Source organism: Leopardus geoffroyi, chromosome A3, assembly GCF_018350155.1.
Source record: "Leopardus geoffroyi isolate Oge1 chromosome A3, O.geoffroyi_Oge1_pat1.0, whole genome shotgun sequence".
NCBI lineage: Eukaryota > Metazoa > Chordata > Mammalia > Carnivora > Felidae > Leopardus > Leopardus geoffroyi.
Window position 1 is genome coordinate 101344862 of NC_059336.1, and position 25148 is coordinate 101370009.

A 25148-nucleotide genomic window follows, 5' to 3' on the forward strand; every position below is an offset into this window, starting at 1 on the left:
GATGTGCGAGTCACATTCCTGCATGTCTGCAATTTTTCCTTCTGCTAGGACCCAAGGATGGGAAGCACAGGACATCACAGTGAGGCTACAGGAATCCAGAATTCAGAACCTGGATGACCAGTAACAAAGCTTATGGGAAAACTTAAGCTCCCCTTCCTTGCGCAGGGAGGTGGGGAGGGGATGAGGGGAGTGGGATGGGAGGGTGGGAGGTGGTCACAGTAATAGCTGAAGATGAGCCTCCAGGATTCTGACACTTTGAGAAGCCAGCCAAGTCCCGGGACCCTGAGAAGAAACTAAAAACCAAGAGTTTGGGAGGAAGTAGTGTTCTCATGCTATTACTGATATGAATTATTAAATGAATTCCATAACAAAACAGATAAGCGAAATGATCCATAGAGTCATGCCTTAGTAAGTCAATAACCTCATTGTACCTATGCTTGAAATGCCATCGTCTTAAGCGGAACCAACAATACGTTTAGCTGCTGTCCAAATTCTACCTCTCGGGGAACAAAAGTTTAAACGAGTGGAAATTGCGTTCTCTCATGTAACCATACTGCTGAGCAGCTGGGGCGTTCACACCACGAACCCACAGCCGGAGCAGCACGGTGTATCTGGGCTGGTGAATGGTAATTTTAGGTCAACATAGAGGAGAAAATAAACTATCTGGAGTGACTGGAAAACTAAAAATAGAGAGAGGTTGATAACACATCAAGATGAAGGACATAGTACCACCAGATCTTCCCGTGGTACCGAATGGCTCGGCTTGAGTGGGAACCCCATGTTGAACGCCGACAGGTGGTGTTGCCACTGTGATGTTCCTGTTTCGTCCCCACCCTCCATTGCATTGCTGGTTTGCCCTTTTTCACGGTTCCCTTTTTGCGTGTGTAGCTTTGTAACCTGCCCCAAATTATTTTTGAAATTGGGGAGTGCAAGAATGAATAAAAATATTGATTCTTGTGCTTTCCACTGTATTATAAAATTGCATTTTATCAGTCAAGTTAATTAATAAGAAATAAGAGGAAGAGTTGTTTTGTTTCAATTTCTCATTACTTCAGCGAGACTCATTCCTTTTCCTGGGGAATGTTTGCTTTTTAGGGCTCATGCCCAGGATTGGTGGTCAGGTGGGTGTCCTTCTACAGGGGCACCCGTCTGGCTCTCAGCCCTAGGCATGTAAATGGTTTACCACAGGTGCTTACTTGCTCGACCAAAACAGGATCGTATTGTAAATTCTTCCCTTCATCCAGCTTTTCCTACCTAAGGATTTCTGGTAATCTCACCAAATCATTCTCTTGAGTCATTCTTCTGATGGCTACATGATATTTCAGGGGGTGTATAGGTCACAACTTATTTAGTCATTCCCTGTTGATGAACTTGGGGTTGTTTCCAGCTTTTATTTTGCCCAAATGAAATTGAAAGAATCATCTTTGTATGTTTATTCTTTTGCAATAATATTTTTACTTTATAGGGGCATATTCCCTGGATTGCTGAGTTAGAGTATGTGATTTATGTTAGGTCTTACTAGATATTGCCAAACTGTTTTTCCAAAAGACTGTAGTGTGTCGCGATACCATCAGCAACCCCTGTGAGTGCCCTCGTCCACGTCCTCTCTGGCAGTGCGTGGTATCACTCTTCTACATTTTCACCCAACCAGTGACACGTGTAGGTACCTGACAGATTTCCATTTTCCTGGAAAGTGTATTCTTTTTTATTTTATTTTATTTTATTTATTTTTTTAACGTTTATTTATTTTTGAGACAGAGAGAGACAGAGCATGAACGGGGGTGGGTCAGAGAGAGAGGGAGACACAGAATCCGAAACAGGCTCCAGGCTCTGAGCGGTCAGCACAGAGCCCGACACGGGGCTCGAACCCACGGACCGCGAGATCCTGACCTGAGCCGAAGTCGGCCGCTTAACCGACTGAGCCACCCAGGCGCCCCAATGTGTATTCTTAACCTTGGCCGAATCACCCCTCATTCTCTGAAGGTGAAAGTTTGGTGTAAAGGTTATGGCAGGAGAAATGAGACCATGTGACTCAACCATCCTCTCTTAAACGTGCAGACACACTCAAAGGTCTTAATCTAGTTTGGATACTAAATGCAGGGCAGGGAAGAGGGCAGGGAGGTTTTGAGTTAACCTCGGCAGGGTCTGCCCGGGCTCCACTGTGGGACAGCTGTCCACTGAAAGGCCCTGTATGGCACAGTGATCAGGAATAGTTTACGAAGCTAACATCCCTGCCCCCACCTTGCCCGCCACACGCAAGAGCTCATTCCCTCCGAAGTGAAGTAGACTAGATCCCAATAGTATTATCGCTGTTTCATGGATAAGCTCTGTAGTTGCAGAGACCCATTGGGCAAGCTCGGCTCCCATCTGAGCCCCAGTGAGCCTTCCTTCTCTCCTCCTTTAACACCCACACCTCAAGATGGGCCATGAGAGATGGGATGCTGAGTTTCTGGCCAGATGGGCTCAGAGCGTGGTCCAGGAAAGGGCTTCCACAAAAGCCTGGGGTGGAGTGAGGGTAGAGGGACAGGAGTCACGGCCTCCCTTTTACCTGGCCTGGTCCTACCCAGACAGCAGGTCTAGCCAAGCAGCCAGCTTTTGGCCCACAGGATGCTGAAGGGGTGCTGGGGAGGGGTGGTTGGGGAAGATGGGCCTCCGCCTCCCCACCAACACTTCAAATCTTCCCTCTTAGCTTTGCCCCCACCCAACCGCAGAGACCTCCACAAAATCTACTGTGAAAGGCCTCACGCTCCCTTGTGAGGTGGCAATTCATGCCTTCAGGCTTGTGTTTACATCATCTGGGTATTGACCTGTTCACTCGCCCTGAGGACACTCACTCTTGGAGTCACACAAGTGCCGGACCTGTGTCTGGGTTCCCCACGACGGTGTGAGCCCGTGGGGCTGGGGACAGTGTGTGTGCTGAACGCATGGTTAGTGCCAAGGACACGCAAGGTGCTCAATTCAGCGCCAGTTCGTTGAGCTCGTGTTCTTCAAGCGGTTTGTTGACCGTACCCGGCAGAGCAAACACTGAGAAGTGAGGATAAATCAAGTTCTCACAGCCTTGGGGAGCCCCGACAGGCTGGGTTGGGGAGCCGGCAGCAGAGGGCTGAGGGGGTGCCTCAGGCGAACTGTGTTCCTAGCTCAGCAAGCGAGGAGCGGGGCCCGCTTGTGGGAGCCCTTCCTGCCTCGCTCATTTATTCATATTGATTCTGGCTTTGGGGCTCGGGAATGCGGACCTGAGTGTGCAGATGGCAGGACAGGCTCCCACAGGCCTTGGTATCCCCAGGAGATCAGGGACTGGCCAGTAGGGAGGGATCGGGGGCCAGGCTGCATCTGTCCTGGGCCCGTAGTCCCAGCACAGGGCCAGCCGGGCACACAGAAGGTGCCCCAAATAAATGCATTTGAACTGGCATCAAGAACCTGAGGAAAGGGAGCACGAACGGCAGACAGGAGGCAGGCGATTAGCCTTGTCCACGGGGGACAGGACAGGAGATGGTCTGTGGTTAAAAATATAGGAAAAGACACGTAGACTTTTCCGTTCAAATTCAGAAGCCCAAGCTAAGCTAAAGACAGGGACTTGCTCATAAAGGGCAGTACATGAACGCGAGAAAACAAGATCCAGGAGAGTCAACGACACCGTGCAGGAATAAATTCCTTTTTCAGCACTTCCGTGTTCAGCACGACGAGAATCACACGGGCCAGATGTCTGTCTGTCTGTGAATCCCAAACCGAGGCGGTGTCGGGGGATACAGCTTCCTTCTGTTTGGACTGAAGCACCAAGTTATGTAGCCCGGAGGACTCCAGGAACCAATGACTCACGGTCACCGAGGAGAGTCAGTGACGCATCTGAGGAGGTTTCCCAAGAAGTGATGGAGGAAATCTCTTTCGTCCTCCACACCTGGAAAGGCCTCTGAAGACAGGGCTCTTTCTCTCTTTCCCTTTGACTGGGTGGTAGATTCGGATCAACGTTGCAGCCCACACAGGGCTGGGGATCACTTTGTGAAAACAAGTTGCCCACTTCCTACAGGTAGAGACGCGAGACGAGGGGGGCCGGGGTGGGGATGAGGAAGGATGAAAGGGAGGGGGTGGCGTAGGAGCCCCCTCCATCCTTTGAACTCGTGCTGCTGGGTGCCACACCTGCAGCCTGGGCACCCAGAATTCTCTACCCTTGCTTCCCACTGAGAGGAAGGCTGGCCAAGGAACCACCACGGTTCCCAGACCCTGCCATCTGCCAGCCTCACAGCAAGACAGACCGACACTATTGTGGCTCCCATTGCAAAGGAGGGAACTGAGGCTCACGGAAGTTACAGGGCTTGTCCAAGTTGGCACAACTGGTAGGCTCAGGCCCCGCTGTCCTGCAGCCCCCACATGCGTCACGTGATTCCCATTGCACGGATTTTTAAACACTCTCGTTTATGAACAAATCTCTCATTGATGGATATTTAAGTGGATTCCAATTAAAAAAATTTTTTTAAATATTTATTTACTTTTGAGAGAGAGAGAGAGAGAGAGCAGTGGAGGGGTAGAGAGAGAGGAAGACACAAAATCCAAAGCTCTGAGCTGTCAGCAGAGAGCCCGATGTGGGGCTCCAACCCATAAACCGAAAAAGATCATGACCTGAGCCGAAGTCAGGCACTTAACCAACTGAGCCATCCACGTGTCCCTCCAATTTTTTAATAATACAATGATTGGACGGGGCACCTGGGTGGCTCAGTCGGTTGAGCGACCGACTTCGGCTCAGGTTATGATCTCATGGTTTGTGAGTTCAAGCTCACATCGGGCTCTGTGCTGACAGCTCAGAGCCTGGAGCCTGCTTCAGATTCTGTGTCTCCCTCTCTCTATGCCCCTCCCCCTCTCATGCTCTGTCTCTGTCTCAGAAATAAATAAACATTAAAAAAAAATAACACGATGATTGGAGTCTGTTTTTAAAAAGAGGCTGTTTTTTCCCCAAACCTTTTTACCCCCAATTATAAAATTAATACATGATTGTTATAAAAATTTACACAACACAGAAATGTACAATGCAGAAGTAGAAATTCTTCAGAGTAACTACCATTAACGGCTTGGAGTACATCATTCCAGACCTTTTTCTATGCATATACAAATATGTCCAGAGGCATTGATGCATATATTAGATGGAAAAAAATCAAATTTGCAGAATAATAAGATTCAATTTTTTTATATTCTACACCTTATGTGTTACATATTACATTTTATAAGGTTTCAATTTTTTGTTTAAAAAAGTACACACAGGAAACATCTGGGAGAACAAGAAACTTTCAAATACCAATGTTACACATTTTTGCAGTGCTCTGTGCTTAAGTATTTAAAATATCTCTTTATTTAAGTATAATCTATTGTCTATTTCCATATGTATATATGAAGGGTTGGCATATCCTACGTGTATAGCTCAGTGACTTTCCACGAACTGACCACACCCGTAAGAGTAGCTTCCAGATGGAAAAGCAGAACATGCCAACCCCCAAACCTCATACTCTCTCCTACTGATCACCCCTGCAACCATGGCAAACATATCCTGACTTTAACATATATCTGCTTTGCCTGTTCTTATCTGTGCTTGAATTTTAACAGTGGCCATATGTGGCACTTAAAACAAGGATAGGGGTGCCTGAGTGGCTCAGTTGGTTAAGCGCTGACTTCAGATCAGGTCATGATCTTGCGGTTCGTAGGTTTGACCCACACATCGGGCTCCGTGCTGTCAACGCGGAGCCTGCCTCGCATCCTCTGTCTCCCTCTCTCTGCCCCTCTCCACCCTCTCTCGCTCAAAAAACAAAACAATAAAAACATTTAAAAAAATAAAATAAAACGAGGATAATCAATACAGATGTTGTTAAAATATATGCTGAAGCCGTGGCCGTTTGATGCTAGCATGTGTGAGTCCAGTTCATTCCTTAACAGCTGCAGGGAGTCTCTTGTATCACAATTGATCTAACTGGCTTTTTCTTTTTCTTTTTCTCTTGTTTATTTATTTTTGAGAAACAAAGAGAGAGAGCAGGAGCGAGAGAGCACGTGTGTAAGCAGGAGAGGGGCAGAGGGAGAGGGAGACGGAGAGAGAGTCCCGAGCAGGCACCTCACTGCGAGTGTGGACCTAGACCTGGGGCTCCAACTCATGAACCGTGAGATCATGACCTGGGCTGAAGTCAAGAGCCATATGCTCAATCCATTGAGCCACCCAAGTGCCCCCTAATTCACTTTTCCTGATGGACATTTGGATCGTTTCCAATTTGGGACTAACAAGCCGGACTACAAAAAAATTTTTTGGACGTGTATTTCTTTGTACATGTAGCTTTGAGACGTGTTTTTTTTAAGATGACGCCTAGAGATGGAATTGTTGCCGGTCAAAAGATAGCCAGGTTAAAAACATTTTTTGGTAAATACTTTTGCCGCAATGGCCTTCCCCAAAGTAGTAAATGCTCGGTGCCTTCTTCAAAACAAAAGTCAGGTGCTGGGTGCAGACCTCTTCACCACAGCCCCTGCCCCTGCGGCTGGCAGCCAAGCCTGCTCCAGCTCTCTGGGCGGACCAAGCTGTAGCAGGTGTCTGCCGCACAGAAAACAGACGGAGGTGCACCCCCCTTCACCCTTGGTCCCCCAACCTCACCCCCTGTGAATTTGCAAACAACTAAGCACAACTGCAAAGGCGGCAATGGGGAGATGCTGTTAGTTAGCAGAGCCTGGAGTAGGACAAGGGGGCCTTGAGGCCTGTTCTGACTTCCGCTGCGGACTGGGTGTGAGCCTGCAGGGACGGTAGGCTGCATATCTGGGCTTTGGTCATGTATTAAATGGGATGTCTTAGAGCAAGAAGCCCACCTTCAATGTGAACCCTGGAGGAGTCTGGCCCAGGCTACCCTGGCCCTGCCCCCCTCCCCTCGGCCCTGGGAGGCAGCCTGTCCCCTTGTCCTCAGAGCTGATGGGCAGGGAGTGTTCGCTTCTCTCAAGCGCCTTCTGCATGGACCCCCTTCTAACTCCCACCCACACCTAGTTCTGTGACCTTCGCTCCACAGGCGGCATCCCTGATGCTGCGAGAGGGCCACGCGGCCCCCTCCCCTCGAGCCATCTTTCCTTTCCTGCTTTCTGTGGCTGCCAGAGGCCTCTGGGCAGAGCCTGGTTCCCCATCTCCCTTCCACAGTTGCACCTCCCAGCTGGCAGGAAAAGCAGCTGGGGCTCTATTCTCCTGTGGCCTGTGCATGGTGCTTCAGTGAACGCAGCCTTAGGCCGCATTCGTTTTTGGCTCAATAGCTCTCGTGCTGCTAAGGCCCAGAGTGGGGAGTCAAGATAAGATCCCTGGGCTTTCACGGAAGGCACAAGACCTTCATCTCAACTCCCTCATCCAGCTCAGCCTCTTCTTGCATTTTCTTTCCCCGTCAAAGCTGAGAAACAGTTTAAAAAAAAAAAAAAAAAAGGAAAGGAAGGAAGGACATGAGGACAGAGACTCTTCTAGTTTTTTTTTTTTTTTTTTTTTTTTTTTTTTTTTTTTTTTTTTTAGAGAGAAAGAGAAAACATGAGCAGGGGAGGGGCAGAAGGAGAAGGAGAGAGAGAATCCCAAGCAGGTTCCACACTCAGCTCAGAGCCTAATGCAGGGCTTGATCCCACGTCCCTGGGATCATGACCTGAGCCGAAATCAAGAGTCTAATGCTCAACGACTGAGCCACACAGGCTCCCCTCACCTTCTTTTTACTATAAGGTCACCAGCCTGTGGCTAGGAGTCTGGGGGTTCCACTCTGTACAACTGAGCAGGTGCTAGTGAAGACGGCTTGGAGTGGCCAGAAGAGTCGGCCCCTGGGGCCCCTGCCGCCTGGCTCTGGGTGCTTCCCAACCTCTGAGACTCTCCTGATGCCTCTGAGACTCTCTCAATGCCTACGATGCAGACTACAGCATGTTGTGGGGGCAGATGAGGACAGGCACATTTTATCTTTGTTACTTCTGTTTTAGCTGAGCATTAACATCTTTGCCGTACAGATGGGCTTTGTGCTTTTACATCTCGGGAGCCGTTCGCATCTTTTATTCAGGGTTTTATTTTTACAACCAAGACATTTTCATAAAAAGAACAGTGAGAGAAGAAATATACAAGCCATGGGAGGGCAGAAGTGAAAGTCGAGGAACTTCCTAATGGGAGATTGAGGAACTTCCTAATGGGAGATTAAGTGAACTCTGGCTCCCACACCACAAGTTCCTGCTCCACAGGAGGTCCCTGGAGACTGAACTGAGTCAGCCCTTCACAGAAAGCATGGTTCCAAGCTGGGTGTGGTCTCTGTGGCTCTCAGTGAGGACGGTGACCCCCGCCTGGGAAGACCAAGGAGGAGCCATCCCAGCACCATCCCATGAGAGACTCAGGACTCCATGTCACTGCCCTATCAGGGCAAAGCAACTTGCGAGAAGGTGGCCGGACGGCCAACACAAGGGTCCCAGCCCAGGGTGAGTACAGGAGCTGGGGAGTGGTGTCATGGCGGCATTTCTTACTCATTTGCAGGAAGTTGCAGGAAGTGCTCCGGGGCTCTGAAGCCTTCTCTCCGTGATTCGCGATGACCAACAAGTTTCTCCCATGCGTGAGGCCCACAGAAAGAACTTGCAGTAGTTAAAAGCAGGCAACTTCAGCAGGTCAGTGAAATTGCCACAATTGAGGGAGTTGAGCGTGTCCCTTCTCTCTCATTTTTCCAGATCTCGCTCATTATTGACCAACGTATTTTTGTAGCAGGACACCAAAAGCATATTCTCTGCTCATTTATAAAACCTGAAAACAATAGCAAGTCAAGAAACCACTTATATTCAGGGAAATGATATGAATTTCCTGTAACAGAGACAAATGACATGCGGGGATGCAGGGCTCCACTCCCAGTAAGGAGCCCGGGGGCCGGGAGTTTTCCACTAGTATGTTTTTTGGGCCCATCTTAGTCATTAAAAAAAAAAAATGAAGAAGCTCAAAAAAAAAAAAAAAAAAAAAAGCCCAAAGAACTCTAGCTTTGAATAGTGTTACTTCCTGCACTACCTTCTTAGATAAGCTATTGACAAATGCACACTGAGGGGCCAGAAGAAGTTGGTTGCTGATGGGCAGATTTTCCAGGGTCAGTTATAGGCTGGGGAACGTCTTCCCCAAATCACAACTTGAGTTTGGAACAGCTGATCTGTGAGGCCCATGGACTCTTTTGTCCACACCTGCATCACGGCAGCAAAACTAGAGGTGGTTTCCGAACTTTTTTGTAGCCACAAACCCTTTTGTTCAAATGATGTCTCACAGGTGAGCCTAAGTACAGGCAGCCGATGACGGCAGAGGGTTGAGGGGGCTCACGGCCCCCCGTGACCAACCCCCAGCTCCTTCCCCATCACAGTGGGTCCTCAGAACCCCTGGGTTTGTCAAAGCATGAGACACTATATCCAGCTCCCCTAAAACTGTCATCAGATCACTTGGGAACAAGTTAAAATGAAGGAGTTGGTGGGGGCAGTACCCTAATGGGGACCCCCCCCCCAATGGGGTCACCATGGGGAAGATGTTGAATGGAACATTCTGCAGATCTAGGCTCAGACAAATACACTCAGGTTATTGTCTGTTAGGTAGGGGGTAATTTCTAAATCCAGCACCTAAAATTGTGTAAATTGTGCACAATCAAAATGATTGAAAATTGCCAATAAAATGCAGCAGGCATGTTTAAGGGACTGTCTATAGTCAAGCAACTATAGCTACAAATATAATGTATTTAATAAGGTAGAGAATACTATATAGAGTTTATATGGAGATTACATTTTCAAGTATTTAGAGATACACTTTGTTCCTTGGTTGTTTGGCTCATAGAGTTGACTTTTGTAAGGAACATGAGTTTGTGCTTTGACTCCACAGGACCAGGGGCTGAGAACTTTATGGGTTTTAACCCAGTAAGTCCTCACAACAGCCATGAGGTTTGGGACTGTTATCCCATTTTACATGAGGAATCAGAGGCTCAGAGCGGTGAAGTGACTTGCCTACAGTCACATGGTTGGTGAGTGGCAGACAGGATTCAAACCCTCATGCTGGAGCCAGAGCTCTTAAGCCAAAGGCCCTGTTGCCCTCTTTAATCTAGAGGCACGATGGGCTTTCTTTTTTTCCGAACACCTCTATATAGAGGGGCTTGTCATTAATGAGATAGGTAGATGCGAAGCAGCATTTTGAGGAAGAAAAAGTAATCCAAGAACACTGCCCACGGCCCAGCTGAGGTCCCGAAGTCCCTGAGGTTGGGAGAAGCCCCTGGCCCCTCAGGGCCTTCTGCTCCCTGAAGAGCGAGTGCCTTTTAGCCCCCCTGTATATGTGACTCAACCTTTTGATTTGTCAACCCCTGGGCCCCGGGTGGGGTCTAGAGTAAAAGATGGGACCCAGGCAGCCCAATACCGGCAGGGAAGGAAGCAGGGAATGAATGGTCTTCGAATCCAGTTCTGCCGTTTACCATCCCAAATGCTTTGAGCAAGTCTTTCAACTGGTCTATGAAGGTAACCCTCCTATGTCATGAAGGACCAAGTCAAACGAAAAGAGTTTGGGGTATCCTACCGTATCCGATGCTTGCAAGAGTTGACTGTGAACATGGGGAGAGCTAAGCTAAATCTTTCAGTGCTTGAAATTTGACTTAATCGGCTACCCAGTAGTTTTGTTTGTTAGATGCTCTCTCTTCCTGAACTCTATCGCTCCATCTATTTATACAGTCTGAGATTTTTTTGAAGGCTGCGTCTGGCTTTGGCCCCCTGTGGGTGGAGGCTGCAGCAGCAGGGGCTGAGGAAGCCAGGACCACACCCAGGGCCGCGTCATGGGCACTCTTCTGAGGCCCCAAGCACTTACTGTTTCAGGAGGCGAAGCCGGGCTCTCCTCTTCAGGCCTGGAAGAAGCAAACAAGAACATCGGTTGGCGTGGGCTGTGGGTCGCCGACACCGAGCCCCAGAGAGCGAGGAAGGAGACCAGAGGGGCAGCCAGCACCTCAGACCACTTCCCTGGTGCAGGCTCTGCTCCAGATTTATGTGGTTTAACTCCCTTGAAGCTCGCAGCAAGCCTATGAGTTGAGTACTACTCTTACTATCTCTGCTTCGTATATGGGGAAACAGAGGCACAGAACACGCGTGTTATGGAATGACTTGCCCAAAGTCACGCGGCTAGTAAGCAGTAAGACCAGAATTCAAACTCAGTTAATGTGCTCTTAAACATGCCAGTCTGCCCTTTGCAGCAGGTCAGGAATGAGAGGTGTACACACAGGTGGTCGGTGGACTTAAGCTAAGGCGTGTGCGTGCGGGAAATGCACAAGGTCTCCCAACGGGATGTAGGAAGGAAGTCTGAGCACGTCTGTTTACATGTCTGTCTCATCCTTCATTCCTTTTCATTTCTGAAGCACATTTCGTAGCATATGTAATATATAACATAAATACACCTAATCGCAGTTTGAGTTTGTAATTTAAAAAGTTTTTACTAATAAGATCTAGATGCAGTTAGGGTTCATAATTTAAAACTGTTTTTACTAATGAGATCCTTGAACAAAAAAATTTGCAGACCACTGACCTTTAATGGGGTTCTTCCAATGGGGGCAAATGGATCCCTTTGTGGATGGCGATTTTATGCAAAAATGTGCGCATGACACATTTCTTTGTGGAGAGGGTCTCACCCTCTCCCATTTTATAGAAGCCCAGAGAGGGTCAGTACCTTGCTTGAGGTGGCACAGGTGAGCAGAAGGACCAGAAGGAGAGCCCTGGGCTCTTGGGCAGTTGTGAGGGCCTCCCATATAACTCCCCTCTTTCTTATGAACCCTGGGAGCCCAGAGCAGATGATCTCGTCTCCAGAGGGGCTGAGAGAGGCAGTCATCTCTGAATTTCCCTGCAGCCTCACAGAGAAGGAGGAGTTCAAGTTTCTGGGAACATGACCGAAACCCCACTGCAATGTCTTCTGTGTACTGTTTCTGTCCCGAGTGCTCATGGGAGTTCCTGCTTATCTCATGCCAGGCACTTTGGGCAGGACTTTACAAACAGCAACCCTGGGAGGTAGGTAATATTGTTACTCCTGGGTGGGGCAGTTGAGGCTCAGAGAGGCCAGAGTATGTGCCCAAGGTCACTAGATCCAAGAATAGTGAAGTTGGATTCAAACCCAGGTTTGTCTGACTCCAGAGACAGGGTGGTCTCTGACCTCTGTAGGATGGCCTCAGGCCAAGAAGCACCTCTGGAACTACCAGATGGGAAGGTGGGTATAAACTTCCACCAAACTGCCATCTGTCCTGCTTCCCTAGAAGAGGAAGGACCTCAGGGACACGTCCAATGGCAAAAGGAGTCGCCATCGTGGCCCAAGAGGCCACAACTTACGGTATAGGTGGATGGCCACACCCAAGGACACCAGCAGAACAAGGACTCCAGCCACCAACAGGCCGAGGGTGAGGAGGCCACAGGATGGGCCTGGGAAAGACACACGTATTGAACATTTGAGACATGCAGATAAACTACAGAGGGAAAAATCAACTGATCAACTGGAAGCCCCACCTCCCAGAGAATACCACTGCTGCACATTTTTCTCTCGTCGTTTTTTCTAGGCACTTCGAATACGTTGAGATAATTTTACATAGAACATTTTACGTCCAGGGGTGCCCTGGTGGCTCAGTCAGTTAAGTATCTGACGCGCGATGTCAGCTCAGGTCATGATCCCAGGGTCGTGGGATGGAGCCTGCCCCTCCCACCCCACCCAGCGTCAGGCTTCACGCTGAGAGGGTGGAGCCTGCTTAAGATTCTCTCTCTCCCTCTCCCTCTGCCCCTTTACCCTGCTTGTGTGCTCTCTCTGTCAAAAAATAAAAATTAAAAAATAAAATAATAAAATAAAAAAATTTTATGTCCCACATCATCATTTTAAAAATTAATTAAATGCAGGAGCTACTTATGTTCTAAAGGAGATAGATAATTTTCATGCCTGGTAATGAGATTTTTACTATTTATTTATTTTTTTTTTTTAATTTTTTTTTTTTTCAACGTTTATTTATTTTTGGGACAGAGAGAGACAGAGCATGAACGGGGGAGGGGCAGAGAGAGAGGGAGACACAGAATCGGAAGCAGGCTCCAGGCTCTGAGCCATCAGCCCAGAGCCAGACGCGGGGCTCGAACTCACGGACCGTGAGATCGTGACCTGGCTGAAGTCGGACGCTTAACCGACTGCGCCACCCAGGCGCCCCTTTTACTATTTATTTTTAAAAATTTATTTTAATTTCCCAAGAAATAGCTGAATATATTTTCATTGTAAAAGTTTCAAGTATATGGTTAGAGTGTTCCTTGGCATGCTAGCTCCTTCACAGAAGTAAATGCCATGGTTAACGTGGTACCTTTCTCTTTGTATTTATGCAGACACATACAGGTTTTTAAAAAATGTTTTGTTTAAATTTACTTTTTGAGAGAGAGAGACAGAGCGCGCATAAGTGGTGGAGGGGCAGCGAGCAAGGGGGACAGAGGATCCAAAGCGGGGCTTTGCATTGACAGGCTGATAGCAGTGAGCCCGATGTAGGGTTCGAACCCATGAACTGTGAGATCATGACCTGAGCCAAAGTCGGACACTCAACCAACTGAGCCACGCAGGCATCCCTACAGTTTTGTTTTTGTTTTTGTTTTACAGCATACAGTGGCTTATATTGTACAAACTGTTGTGCAAACCATTCTTTCTTTAAATATATCAGCACACTCCTTTTTCTAGTAGAGTAACATCTGAAGTATGGACATAGCATGGATTATTTAGCCATCAGTGGGCTTTTCGTTTATTTCCTATGTTTTACTTTTATAAATAACTCTGCAAAGAACATCCTGGTACATTTTTCCTAATGTGGGAGCCTGCCCGAGGCAGATATTGAAAACAGGAACTGCCAAACCATAGACTATGTCCATTTAATGTTGTAACAGACACTGTGAAATGCCTTCCAAAAAGGCCGCACTGGTTTTCATTCCTAACCACCAACTGTGCACCTTGCCGACCCTTGGTATTATCAGAGTGTTTAGTTTTTGGCCAGTCTAGTGGGTGAAAAATGGTGTTTGTCAACTTCAGTCTATTTTCATATATTGGCCACTTGTATGACCTGGCCCGGCCTTCCTTGCCTTGCATGGGTTTCGGAGTCTGCTGAAGTCTGAAAGTCACCACGTCGTTCCTGACACAGCAATTTAGAAATTGTCTCAGAATCATCTCAAGGGACAGCCCTAAGCCTTAGGGAGCACGTCCTTCCCCAGGGTGGCCACGTGGTTTCATTCATGATGACAAGTTTTGAGATCTATCTGGGTGTCCCCCAAGGTAAGTGCTTTGCATATAGCATCTATTTAATCATGCCTTCCCTTTAGCCAGGTAAACACCCCTAGTTTACACATGAGGAAACAGGTTCAGGAGGCTGAATCACTTGACCAAGGTCACATAGTATAGGCAGTGGTAGGCAGAGTCAGACCTAAACCTGGCTGACTTACCCCTAAGGTGCCCTGTCTCATGGCCCCCACCCCCAATGCAACCTCTACTTCTCCCCCCAATCCCCACTTGGCCACTTTCACACACAACCTGGTTATTCTTAATAACCTACTAATGTTGGATTTGCATTCTTGCCCTGGGATCTTGTTGGGGGTCGACATAAGGAATGATGCAAGAATCTCAAAGACCTTTGTCCACATCTCTTACAAAAGTGTTGTTCTACTGAGTTCACTATTGTTCAGCAGGCCTTACAGAAGGGTGAACAGAGCAGACTTTTTCTAGAATTTAACACTTCCCGGCTTTGAAGCCGGGAGCTTGGGGTTGTTTCTTTCTATCACTGTGGGGGGCAGGGTTTGTGTGCCATGTTATTTGGAGTATTGCCTTTGGTTCAGCTGGTTTTGCCGTTGCTCTAGAGTCACAGCACAGACCCAATTTTGGCACCTTCAACGTAATGGAGCTGTTGTATTTGCCTTTTGTGTTGTTTTGTTATTGTTGTTGTTGTAACTTGCCTAAAATCCTTTAGGCGAAGTTGTGGGGTATAGATACTTTATAAAATGAGGTCAATCTATCTCCACCTTTATGTTCACCAAGACTTTGCCCTTCTGCATTTGGGTTCCAATTTTTTTTTTTTACTGGGACCTCCTGGGGTAGCTTCCCATTCCCATTCTCGCAATCCCATTAGATGCCTGTCCCTCAGCTCTTTCTGTTACTTTATACATTTAAGACAAAGCAAACCCAGCAGCACGAGGCAGCCCTAGTGGGGCAGCTTGTCATTTGTTCCACGGGTGGGAGCAGATGACACTTTCTGTTTGTCACCAGTATCTTTTGGGGAGCAGAGGTCAGTATTTTTCCAGAAACACACTTGCACGTTTGGGCTAATGGTTCAAGGAAAGTGCACGTGCGTGTGTGTGTGTGTGTGTGTGTTTTCCAGCTGCTGTGTCTGGTGTTCATAGCACAGAGAAGCAAGTTAGTTCACTCATTAGCAAACAGATATTAGCACATACTGTGTGTTAGGCCCTCTGTTAGGTATTAAAACTGAAAAACTTTAAAGTTCTGGTCCCGTGGGTTAGGTATTTTTGTTTGTAAACAGTCTTACTGAGATATACCTTACATACAAAGTTCACCTGCTCCAAGTGTATAATTTAATGGTCTTCGGTATATTCACAGAATTGTGTACCCATCAAGCACCACGATCTAATTCTAGAACATTTTCATCTCCCCTCCCCCACCAAAAATCCTGTACCCATTTTAGCAATCTCCTCCATACCTTCCCAACTCCCCAGTCTTAGGCAACCACTAATCTACTTTCTGTCTCTATGAAATGTCACATTGTGGACGTTTCTTATCAATGGGATCACATAATACATGGTTTTGTGTCTGTTCTTTTACTGTGTAATATTTTCAAAGTTCATCATGTTGTAGCCTGTATCAGTATTTCACTGTTTATTATGGTCAAATAATATTCCATTGTATGAACAGTCCACATTTGGTTAATCTATTTACGGGTTGTTTCTACTTTTTTGGCGATTATGAATAATGCTGCAAGGAACACTGGTGTGCAAGTTTTGGGGTGGACATATCCTCCATTAAGTTTTGCTCTAGGACAATTTTCAAGCGTGTTCCTCATTAGACTGTGAGCTGTTGGAGGGCAGCACTGTGGTCACACTCAGCTTCCCTTCTGACCCCAGATTGGGTGGGGCCAGAGAAACAGGCTAGAGTCCACACATGGGAAGGGAAGGGAAGGGAAGAGAAGGGAAGTGAAGGGAAGGGAAGGAAAGAAGGAAAACTTCCTGCTCTGTTTCTGAGAGTCCAGGAGAATGGGAGAACTCACCCTTCTGGGTCACTGGGCTTGGGGGCCGGCACATTTTCTTCCTGGGGGTGGGCTTCTTGGTGGGCTGGGCAGTGGTGGGAAGGACATCAACTACAGAAAGCAAGCAAGACACATGTCTTAGCCAGGTAATCAGTAGGTGGACTTGCAGACAAAAGTTAAAGCCTCATGTCTTCCATGTAGATATGAAAGCCCTTATGACTGTTCCCTGGGCTGCTGCAGGGCTCCAAGGTGATAGAGTAATCGAGTTTTCTATGTGCTTCCCCAACTCTCAGACCTATCTGAGAGTCGAGGCAGGGGGTCACTTTGGTGTCTGGGGAAGAGAGGGGCTCTGGACCCACATGGACGTGAAGAGTGGCCCAGATGCCCTGATTAACCACTGAGTGACTTGGGGCAAGTCCTATCACTTTTCGGTGCCTCAGTTTTCCCATCTGCTGAAATAAAGATGACTCCCAGTTCTTTCTTGGGGTTGTCGTGAGAATTAAAGGGGACAGCATGCCCAGCAAATGGTGCAGTAGAGATGGCTCCCCCTGGCCAAAGACCCTGAGCAGAAGCTGGAGTCCCCAAGTGCTCGACGAGACCAGCCCCTCAGCCAACCTGCCAATCCCTAACCAGGTGGAGGAGGCTCACAGAAAGGAGGGTGCCCTTTAACACACATACAATACCATGCAGGTTGCATATATGGGGATTTTCTTACCTTCTCAAGTGTCTTTACAAGTCATATACTATCAGAGCTGGAAGGACCTCTAGTCTCAACCTTTACTTTCAAAGACGAACACCAGTGATGTAAGGCGCCAGCCCCGAGGCCCCACGATGCCAAGCGCCTGCCTGGACCACCCCAACCCCGTCTCCTGACTCGCGGATGGGTCACTCCTCTCTTTCGTTCTACGCCAGTGTCACATGCTGACGTGACGGGGCAGGGCAGTGGGACAGGCACACAGAGTGAAGGGAGACACCTGAGGTTCTGAGATGCTAGCGACAGGGTGGTGAGCACTGGGGGCTGTTGAACCCAGCCCTGGTCTCTGTGGGTTGAGCAAAGACATTTCACAAAAATGATCCTCTGCAAAACAGGAGGAGAGGGAAGATAACACCATCAGTTTAAACTCTAGCATCGGGAGGACAGGGAGGGGCAGCCAACAAAATGGTCACTTCAGGGCTGGCATCTTCCACATAAAGAGTGGACACTTTGGACCCTCGCCGACCCGAGTCTCCTCTGAGAAGCAGAGATGACACGCTCTGCCTGCTTCGTGAGGTTTCTGGGAAGAACCAACCACCAAGAATGAACCCTTGCTAAGTCCCGCCATGTGCTAGCGGCAGAACTAAGCAGCTCAGCTTAAGCGTATTCAACCCAACCACTTTGGCGATGGGAACGAGTATCTCCATCTAATCCCCGAGGAAGCCTAGGCGCAGAGAATGGAACTAGCTTGTCTGAAGTTCAAGAAACCCTAAACAGCACAGTCGGGATCTGAGCCAAGAGACCCCGATTCTAGGCTCTCACTAAGCCACACCACCTCAGGTGCACATGCTTTTCGACAAAAAGGCCCGTCGGGTCAAGGGCCTTGGCCGTGGGAATGCTGAAGGAAACTAGCATAAAAGGAAAAAAGGACACTAGCCATGGTGCTCCCAGAGCATGCGGGAGCCTGGCTCTCTGCTCAGGGTGACCCAGCATGGCTTTCTCCTTTACTCCTTATGGCCCTGGAGGTGTCCACTCCCTTTACTTTGTACACGAGGAGGCGCAGATGTCTCTCGGTTGGTCGGTGGGAAGCCTGCAAGGGAGACAGCTCTATAGGACCTCAGAGTCTTGGCTGGGCTCAGTGGTCGGGGTTCGATGAGGGGTTTGTGGGAAGGCTTGTTCCATTTTAATTTCTTCTTGCCCAGAGCTGGGTCCCCTTGATTCCTCCTGACTCCCCCAGCTCCCCATTCAAATCTACCCGCTTCTCTCCTCGTTGAGCGGGACAGGCTTTTTGAACCCATAGTGTGATTAGCCCCCAAAAGGTCGTTTACCCCCCCGCCCCAATACTTTCCTTACTGCCCGAGCTTCCCCTTTCCGTATGCACTGTCTTCCACAGGAGGGGTGGGGCCTGGCTCTTGATACCCTGACTCTGGGGAGATGTCGCAGTTGCAAGCACATGCTTTGGGGAGGGTCAGCATGAGGGGTTTGGAAATATCAAAGCCAGGAGTGGGTGAGTGGTGGTGGAGGTGGAGGGGGAAACTTCTAGAAACCAGTTTTACTTATTTCATCATCTATCTTTCTCAGACCCCCAAATCTAACGAGTGGGAAAACGCGGGGCTTGTAGAGAAAAAAACAATAAACCACACCCAAACCCCACACCCCCAAAAACCCAGTGTTCAATACAGGAATCAGTCAACTCCCTGCTGAGAATGCCTCAGCTTCTTGTCCCAGAGATCTTACCCCCCAACCCCTACCTTCTGACTGAAGACCCAAAGCTGGTGAAATGGGAGAGCAACCTCACTCTGGTTTTTGTCTTCCTAATTGTGCTGCTGTCCTAGCTGTCCCTGCATCTTCCCATGCTGAGTGACCTAATTCCGGGGGGGGGTTGGGGGGGACTTGGCATTCTCGGTGCCCCCAGCCTGAGAAGAACCCAGGTGAGCGGGAAGCAGGACAGTAGGAGGACCGCAGTGGGGGGTTGGCCGGCCGTGGGCTAACCTGGGGAGGGGGCTAAAGCCAGACCAGGCCTTTTGAGAATTTCTGCCACGACTCCTTCACACCTCTCACAGCTTAATCCTCACTCTCCAATACTGCAGCCACCTGTCGCCTTGGCTACCGGCCAGTCTGACTCGAGGTGTGCTGTATGCGTGAAACGTTAAAAACACATCGAACACTTAGTATGGAAAGGGAATGTAAAACATTCCAGTGATAATTTTTATATTGATTATAAGTTAAAATGATGATACTGTGGGTACACTGGGTTAAAAATATAGTATGTAAACTAATTCCACTCATTTCTTTTTCCTTTGTTAAACGTGGTATTCGAAATTTTTACATTTTATCTGCGGCTTTCTATTTCTATTGGGCATGCTGATTCAACCCACAGAACTACAGCTTCTCAGGGTGGCTGGCGGGGGGTGGGTCGTGGGGGCCAGCAGCAGCCCCATGATACAGATGGGAAAACCGAGGCCAGGGAGCAGAGGGACTGGTGCAAAGGCACACAGTGAATATGCAGCAACATGTGCAGCTAGGCCTGGGCGCCAGTCTCCTTACTCCCTGTAACTCCGGGTGTGGGTTTGAGCCATAGGCCCCTGTTCAGAATGTGAGGGCATCTGCCCCTCCACTGGCCCTAGAAATGCTTTCACTGGGTATGTCCAGGCAATGAGGACTTTCTTTCCTGGGATGCACACTTGGTGGGAATTTCTGAGACCACGGTCAGGTCTGGGGACTGAGGTCAATCTAGGCATAGCCTCAGGTAGGCCTGATGTGGCGGCCAAAGGACAGCACTGCCTTGTCCCCAGAAGTAGCAATGCTTCTAAGCATCCCATCTGGAACAGGAGTCAGTTCCCTACCTCCCTGGGTAGATGGCAGCATGAAGTGAAATGACTACATAGAACACTTGCGTGTGCTTGGCCCTGGCTAGGTCTGTTCCTACTAGCCGTAGCTCTATGGCTCACGGCTGGCACCACCACCCCCCGCCTCCTGCAGAGTGGGGCTCGCTGAGAGCAGGGGCAGCTCTAGTGTCTGCCAGGCACCCAGAACACAGTAGGCGCTTCATACTCATTGGCAGCACTGAGGTACTTTCTTACCCACACTCAGCCGAGTTCCCTTCCCGAAGGTCAGCTCGGGCGACCCAACGGTCATGCAGAAGTAGATGCCACTGTCTGCAGGCTTCACACTTGTGAGATTGAGAATGGACCGGGTTGCGTCCGGAAACACAGTTAGCTTCTCTGGCTCCACTTCCGGTCCATACACAGTCCCTTTTATGGGATCCCAGTAGGCCAGGCACTCGTAGTGACTGTCCGGGCTTGGAGCCTGGCGATGTCTCAGCCAGTAGATGCGCGTGCTAGTGGGCGAGGTTTTGGCTTCGCAGGACATTATCACCATTCCATTGGTCTGAACCATTACGGACCCAGGAGCCTGCTGGAGTACGGAGCTGCCACGGAGAGCTACGAGAAGCGGAAGGAGCAGACACCATCAGCACATTTTCCCAGCCACTGTTGTGGGTCCTGGGAGTCGCACTGAGTCAAGCACTGAAGGAAAGCTGTGGAAGAACCTGCCCAGTTGCGGGGTCCAGGGGCTGTACTCAGTGCAGCTAGTGGCTCCTGGACTCAGGAGACCATCTGCAAGGCAGGTGTTTCCTATGTCCAGCTTTACAAAGGGGATGGGGAGAGAGCTGCCATTTCTTGATTGCATGCCTATAAGCCTGGCTCTTTGCATAAATTATCTTAAGCCAATCTCAAACTTATTTGGGGATTTTTATCCCCATTACACAGACGAGGAAGCTGAGGCATGACGTTACTTGTTCCAAGTCCCATCAATAGCCAGTAAGTGACCTGGGATTCAAACTCAAAGATTCAAAGTCTGAAGTCAAAGCCTTTCACCTTGCCTTGCCGCCACTCTATGTACAGACCTTCAACAGGCTCCAAGCAGGTGTAGGAGACTCAGGTAGCCCAGGGGAACCCAGAATCAGAGGCAGAGCACAGGGCTGGCCTGGCCAACCACCCTTTCTGGACAGTGATGACAACAGCAAGAGGAACTCACTGTTGCTATTGGTGCAACTATAGCCTATCACTCCTCAGCCCAGCAAGTGATGGGTTCCTGGATCCCCATTCTCGAGGGGAAGGACAGATACCCCAGAAGCAGCACTTGGATTTCATTTAGTCTCAAGATGGGAAGCACCGACAAGCAGGAGATTGCTCATGGAGAATGAACTAGACTGGAACTCAGAGACCCGGCCTTCAACCCAGCTTCTGCCTCATACAGTGGTGGGACTGCAGGAAGTCAAGGAGCCTGTCTCTATCCTTTAAAAGGAGGGCAGCTTGGGGTCATTGTCCTGCTTGCCTGCGAGGGTTAGAGCATTTAAGAAAACACACTGTCAACTCTAAAGCAGTGCACACGAGTAAGTCATTTTCTACGTGTCTCATACATCAGAGGTTATTACTGGCAGCAGATGAAATCTTAGGAAAGATTTGAATGGGTCCTTCGCAGCCAAGTCCAACAAACTGAATCTGACCTGGCAAGCCTTCCATTTTAGCTGTGGTGCAGAGAGACCCCACAGACCCAGGCAGAGACCCAGGAACAGCGAGGCACAAAAGGATATAGACTTGGGTGGGCAGAGGAGGCCAGAGAGAGAATGTGTGTGTATATATATGTGCCCCAGGGGAGCTGGCTTATGAGGTAGTGGCCTAAAGGCACAATCCTGCTGATGTTTGTGTCTCAGACTTCATGGTTCCAGAATGGGCCGTGAACTTGAACTTTTTGACTCTACTCACAGGCCACTCTGAGCTTCTGCTTGTATCAAGAATGAAATGGTAGGGGTGCCTGGTGGCTCAGTTGGTTAAACATCTGATTCTTGATTTCGGCTCAGGTCATGATCTCACAGTTTGTGAGTTCGAGTCCTGTATCGGGCTTTGTGCTGACAGTGTGGAACCTGCTTGGGATTCTCTGTCTCTCCCTCCCTCTCTGCCTCTCTCTCTCTCTCAAAAATAAATAAACACTAAGAAAAAAAAAAAAAAAAAAAAGGAAGAATGAAATGGTACCTGGGGCCCAAGTGCCTGCTGGCACTTCTCTTTTCTCCCCAAACACCATACTGCCTTTTCAGCAGAGTAGACGGTCTTCATTGTTTGGGGTCACTGACATCTTGGGGGAGATCATAAGAATCGATGATGCCAATATTTACTGAACTGTGCCCAGCATGGTGCATGCATTATCTTGCTTAATCCTCACCAGATCCTGTTTTATACCCATACTCATGAGGAAACAGAGGCTCAGGAAAGTGAAGGACGTGCTCAAGGTCACACAGCCTGTATGCGGTGGATCCAGATTCAAACCCAGGTCTGAGACCCCAGAACCGGAACTTTGAGCCACTCCCCGAATCAAGGAGACCTGTGATCTTCTCCTGGATCACTGTCATGTCGTTGTGTGTACACAGTGGGTCTACAAATACACAGACTCCCGAAGTTCTTCCAAGAAAGCCCAGAAGCGACTCCTAAAGGGGTAAAGGGGCCCAAAAGGACTCTGGGTTTTTTGTGTATGTTACCCCTGCTGTGTCCTGACATGCAGACTTCCTGGCTGCAATATACCCTGGTCTCTCTCTTAAGTCCCTGGAGACTGAATGTCAAGCTCTATCTCTGTGCCAGACACAGAGCCAGGCCTTGCTACCTATGCGGTCTCATTTGATTCATCTGACTCTCTTCCAGTGACCCCCTTCTCAGAGAGGCCTGCTGTTTCTAAAACGATCAGCATTAACTACTAGTTTTGAATGGTCCTGACTAACTTCTGCTTGAGATGTGGCTGAGCTCATGGGGTCAGAGTAGGGGGCTGGCGGGTCTTGTCACCTCTGGCAGGTGGCCAGCTTTGGGCTTTTGGGGTAAGAGAGCAATCAACCACAGGTCAGTGGGCAGTTTGGTGTGTGGAGGGGCCTCTTCCAAAAGGCAGTCTGGCTGGGCTGATGAGAGGGACAGCGGAGACTGCCTGCTACATTCTAGCTCCAGCAGGGCTCCCATTGGAGCCGAGCTCCACAGCATACACAACCCAGGGACAGTGGGGTGGGGGGTGGCGTGGAAACAGGGAACCCCGAGGAAGTACTCTGTCATAGCCGTCTGGGATCTGGCAATAGCCTGGTGTTTGGCAGATTGTCCTCCGAATACTTTCCCGGAAGTACTAAAAATGTGTCTACAGAACCCTGGGTGAAGTGCAGAATACCAAAGCCAGAACTGAGCCTCTGGAACCTTCCTGGGGGCACACCCCTGGGAGGGAACCCTAGACAAGGGCATTTTTCCTTTTACTCTGCACTTCCTTCCCCTCTTTTCTTCCTTCTTGACTCCTGCCCTCCTTCCCCTCCGGGCTTTTGGGCAGAGCTAGCCTCAATCCCGGGCGGGGCTCCAGGGGCCCCTGGGGTAATGAGCTCTGGGGATGAATTTCCTCGCCACCCTTAGGGACTGTGCCTGCCATGCCGCCTCCCGAGTGCGCCCCCAGCCCCGGCTTCTGCATTCTGCCGGGACAGCCTTTGTAAACTCTACAGCTCAGGCTCTTCCCGGTCCCGGGGAGACCACCCGCTCCAGCCCCGGGCGCCCCACATATCTCCCGGTCTTACCTGCCAGCTGCGTGGCCAGGAGGAGCCAGAGCCCCGGCTGCATCTTGGCGAGCCCGGGACACCTGGTCCCGGCGGGGTTCTGCGGAGACAGTCCTGGCTAGGGGTGGGTGGGAGCGGGACTGGGCGGGGCAGTTTGGATGGGGGAGGGAGGAGGGGGGGACGGGAAAGACGAGACCGGGCGGGGTAGGGGAGGGAGTCCAGTGTGAGGTCGGCAGGGTCTCCGCCCTCATCCTCCCTGCATTTCAAAGGTCTTGGGTGCGTTTCCTAAGAGCCCACTGGGACCCCTGGCTTTCCAGTGAGGGGGTGACACCACTGTCCTGCGCCAAGCAATTGCACGTGTGTGATGGACGCCTGCCCTGGGAGGTGGCCAGGACAGGGTCATGACTCCCTGTGACAGTTGAGGCAACTGAGGCTCAGAGAGGTCAGGATATCCAAGGTTCCCACGGAAGTGCAGGGTGGAGCTGGACCGTAATTCGGGCTTTTTTTTTTTTTTTTTTTTTTTTTTTAATTTCTTTTCTTTTTGAGAAACTCGGTGGGGCCTAGAGTGACCAAGACCCAGGCCTTGCCCTCAAGGGCACACACTTGTGAGGGATGAAGGGCTGCTCCCACAGCCCAGCCAGAGGCCAGAATCTCTCAACATTTTCATTGTTCCCATGAGCAGTGTGAGGCTGAGCATACACTGGACAGACAACCCTGGGGACACCCCTGGCTGGCGTGAGCTGTTTTCTTTTTTTTTTTCTTAATTGAAGTGATATTTACATAACACAAAATTAAACACCGTAGAGGGTGCAATGCAGTGGTATTTAACCACCTCTATCTAGTTCCAAAACATTTTCATCTCCCCGAGAGAAATCCCTGAACCTGTTATGTAGTCATCTTCTATTGCTCCCTCCCCTTCTCACTACCCCCCTCCCCCAATCATCCTTTTGTCCCTATGGATGTACCTATTCTGGACATTTCATATAAATGAAATTGTACAATATGTGGCCTTGTGTGTCTAGCTTCCTTGGCTTATTGTAGCATTTCTGAGGCTCATCCAACGCGATGGCGTGTATAAGTACTTCAATCCTTTTTATAGATGAGGACTATGTCGTTGTACGTGTATGAGACAATTTGTTTAGAGATTCATCTGTTAATGGACATTTGGGTTGTTTCTCCTTTTGGCTATTGTGAATAAAGCTGCTACAAACATTCTTGTACAAATATGTATTTGAGTCCTCGTTTTCAATTCTTTTGGGTATGTTCCTAGGAGTCTAATTGGTGGGTTGCTTGGTAATTCTATGTTTGACTTTTGGGGGAACTGCCCAACTGTTTTCCGTAAGAGCTGCACCATTTTACATTCCTGCCAATAATGTATGAGGGTTCTAATGTCCCACATCCTTACCAACACTTGTCACTTTTTTTTTTTTAATATATCCATCCTAGTCTCTGTGTTGTGATATCTCACTGTGGTTTTTATTTGCATTTTCCTAATGATTAACGTTAGACATTTTTTCATGTGCTTATTGGCCATTTGTGTTTCTTCTTTGTATGTCTATTCAAATTCTTTGCTCATTTTAAAATTGGGTTGTCTTTTTGTTACTGAGTTATAAGGGCTCTTTGTACATTTTTGGATACTAGACCC

At 49.0% G+C, this 25148-nt stretch overlaps 1 protein-coding gene across 1 annotated transcript; it reads right to left on the reverse strand.

Annotated features, from left to right (window-relative positions):
* Nucleotides 1-8010: 8010 nt before the first annotated feature.
* CD8B (CD8b molecule) lies at nt 8011-23647 on the reverse strand. Its single transcript, XM_045446779.1, has 6 exons — nt 23525-23647; nt 20016-20375; nt 16260-16349; nt 12313-12402; nt 10814-10850; nt 8011-8746 (listed from the first exon to the last, which is right to left on the reverse strand). The coding sequence occupies exons 1-6, from the start codon at nt 23565-23567 to the stop codon at nt 8734-8736; spliced, it is 633 nt and encodes a 210-aa protein (XP_045302735.1). The 5' UTR covers nt 23568-23647; the 3' UTR covers nt 8011-8733.
* Nucleotides 23648-25148: the final 1501 nt, after the last annotated feature.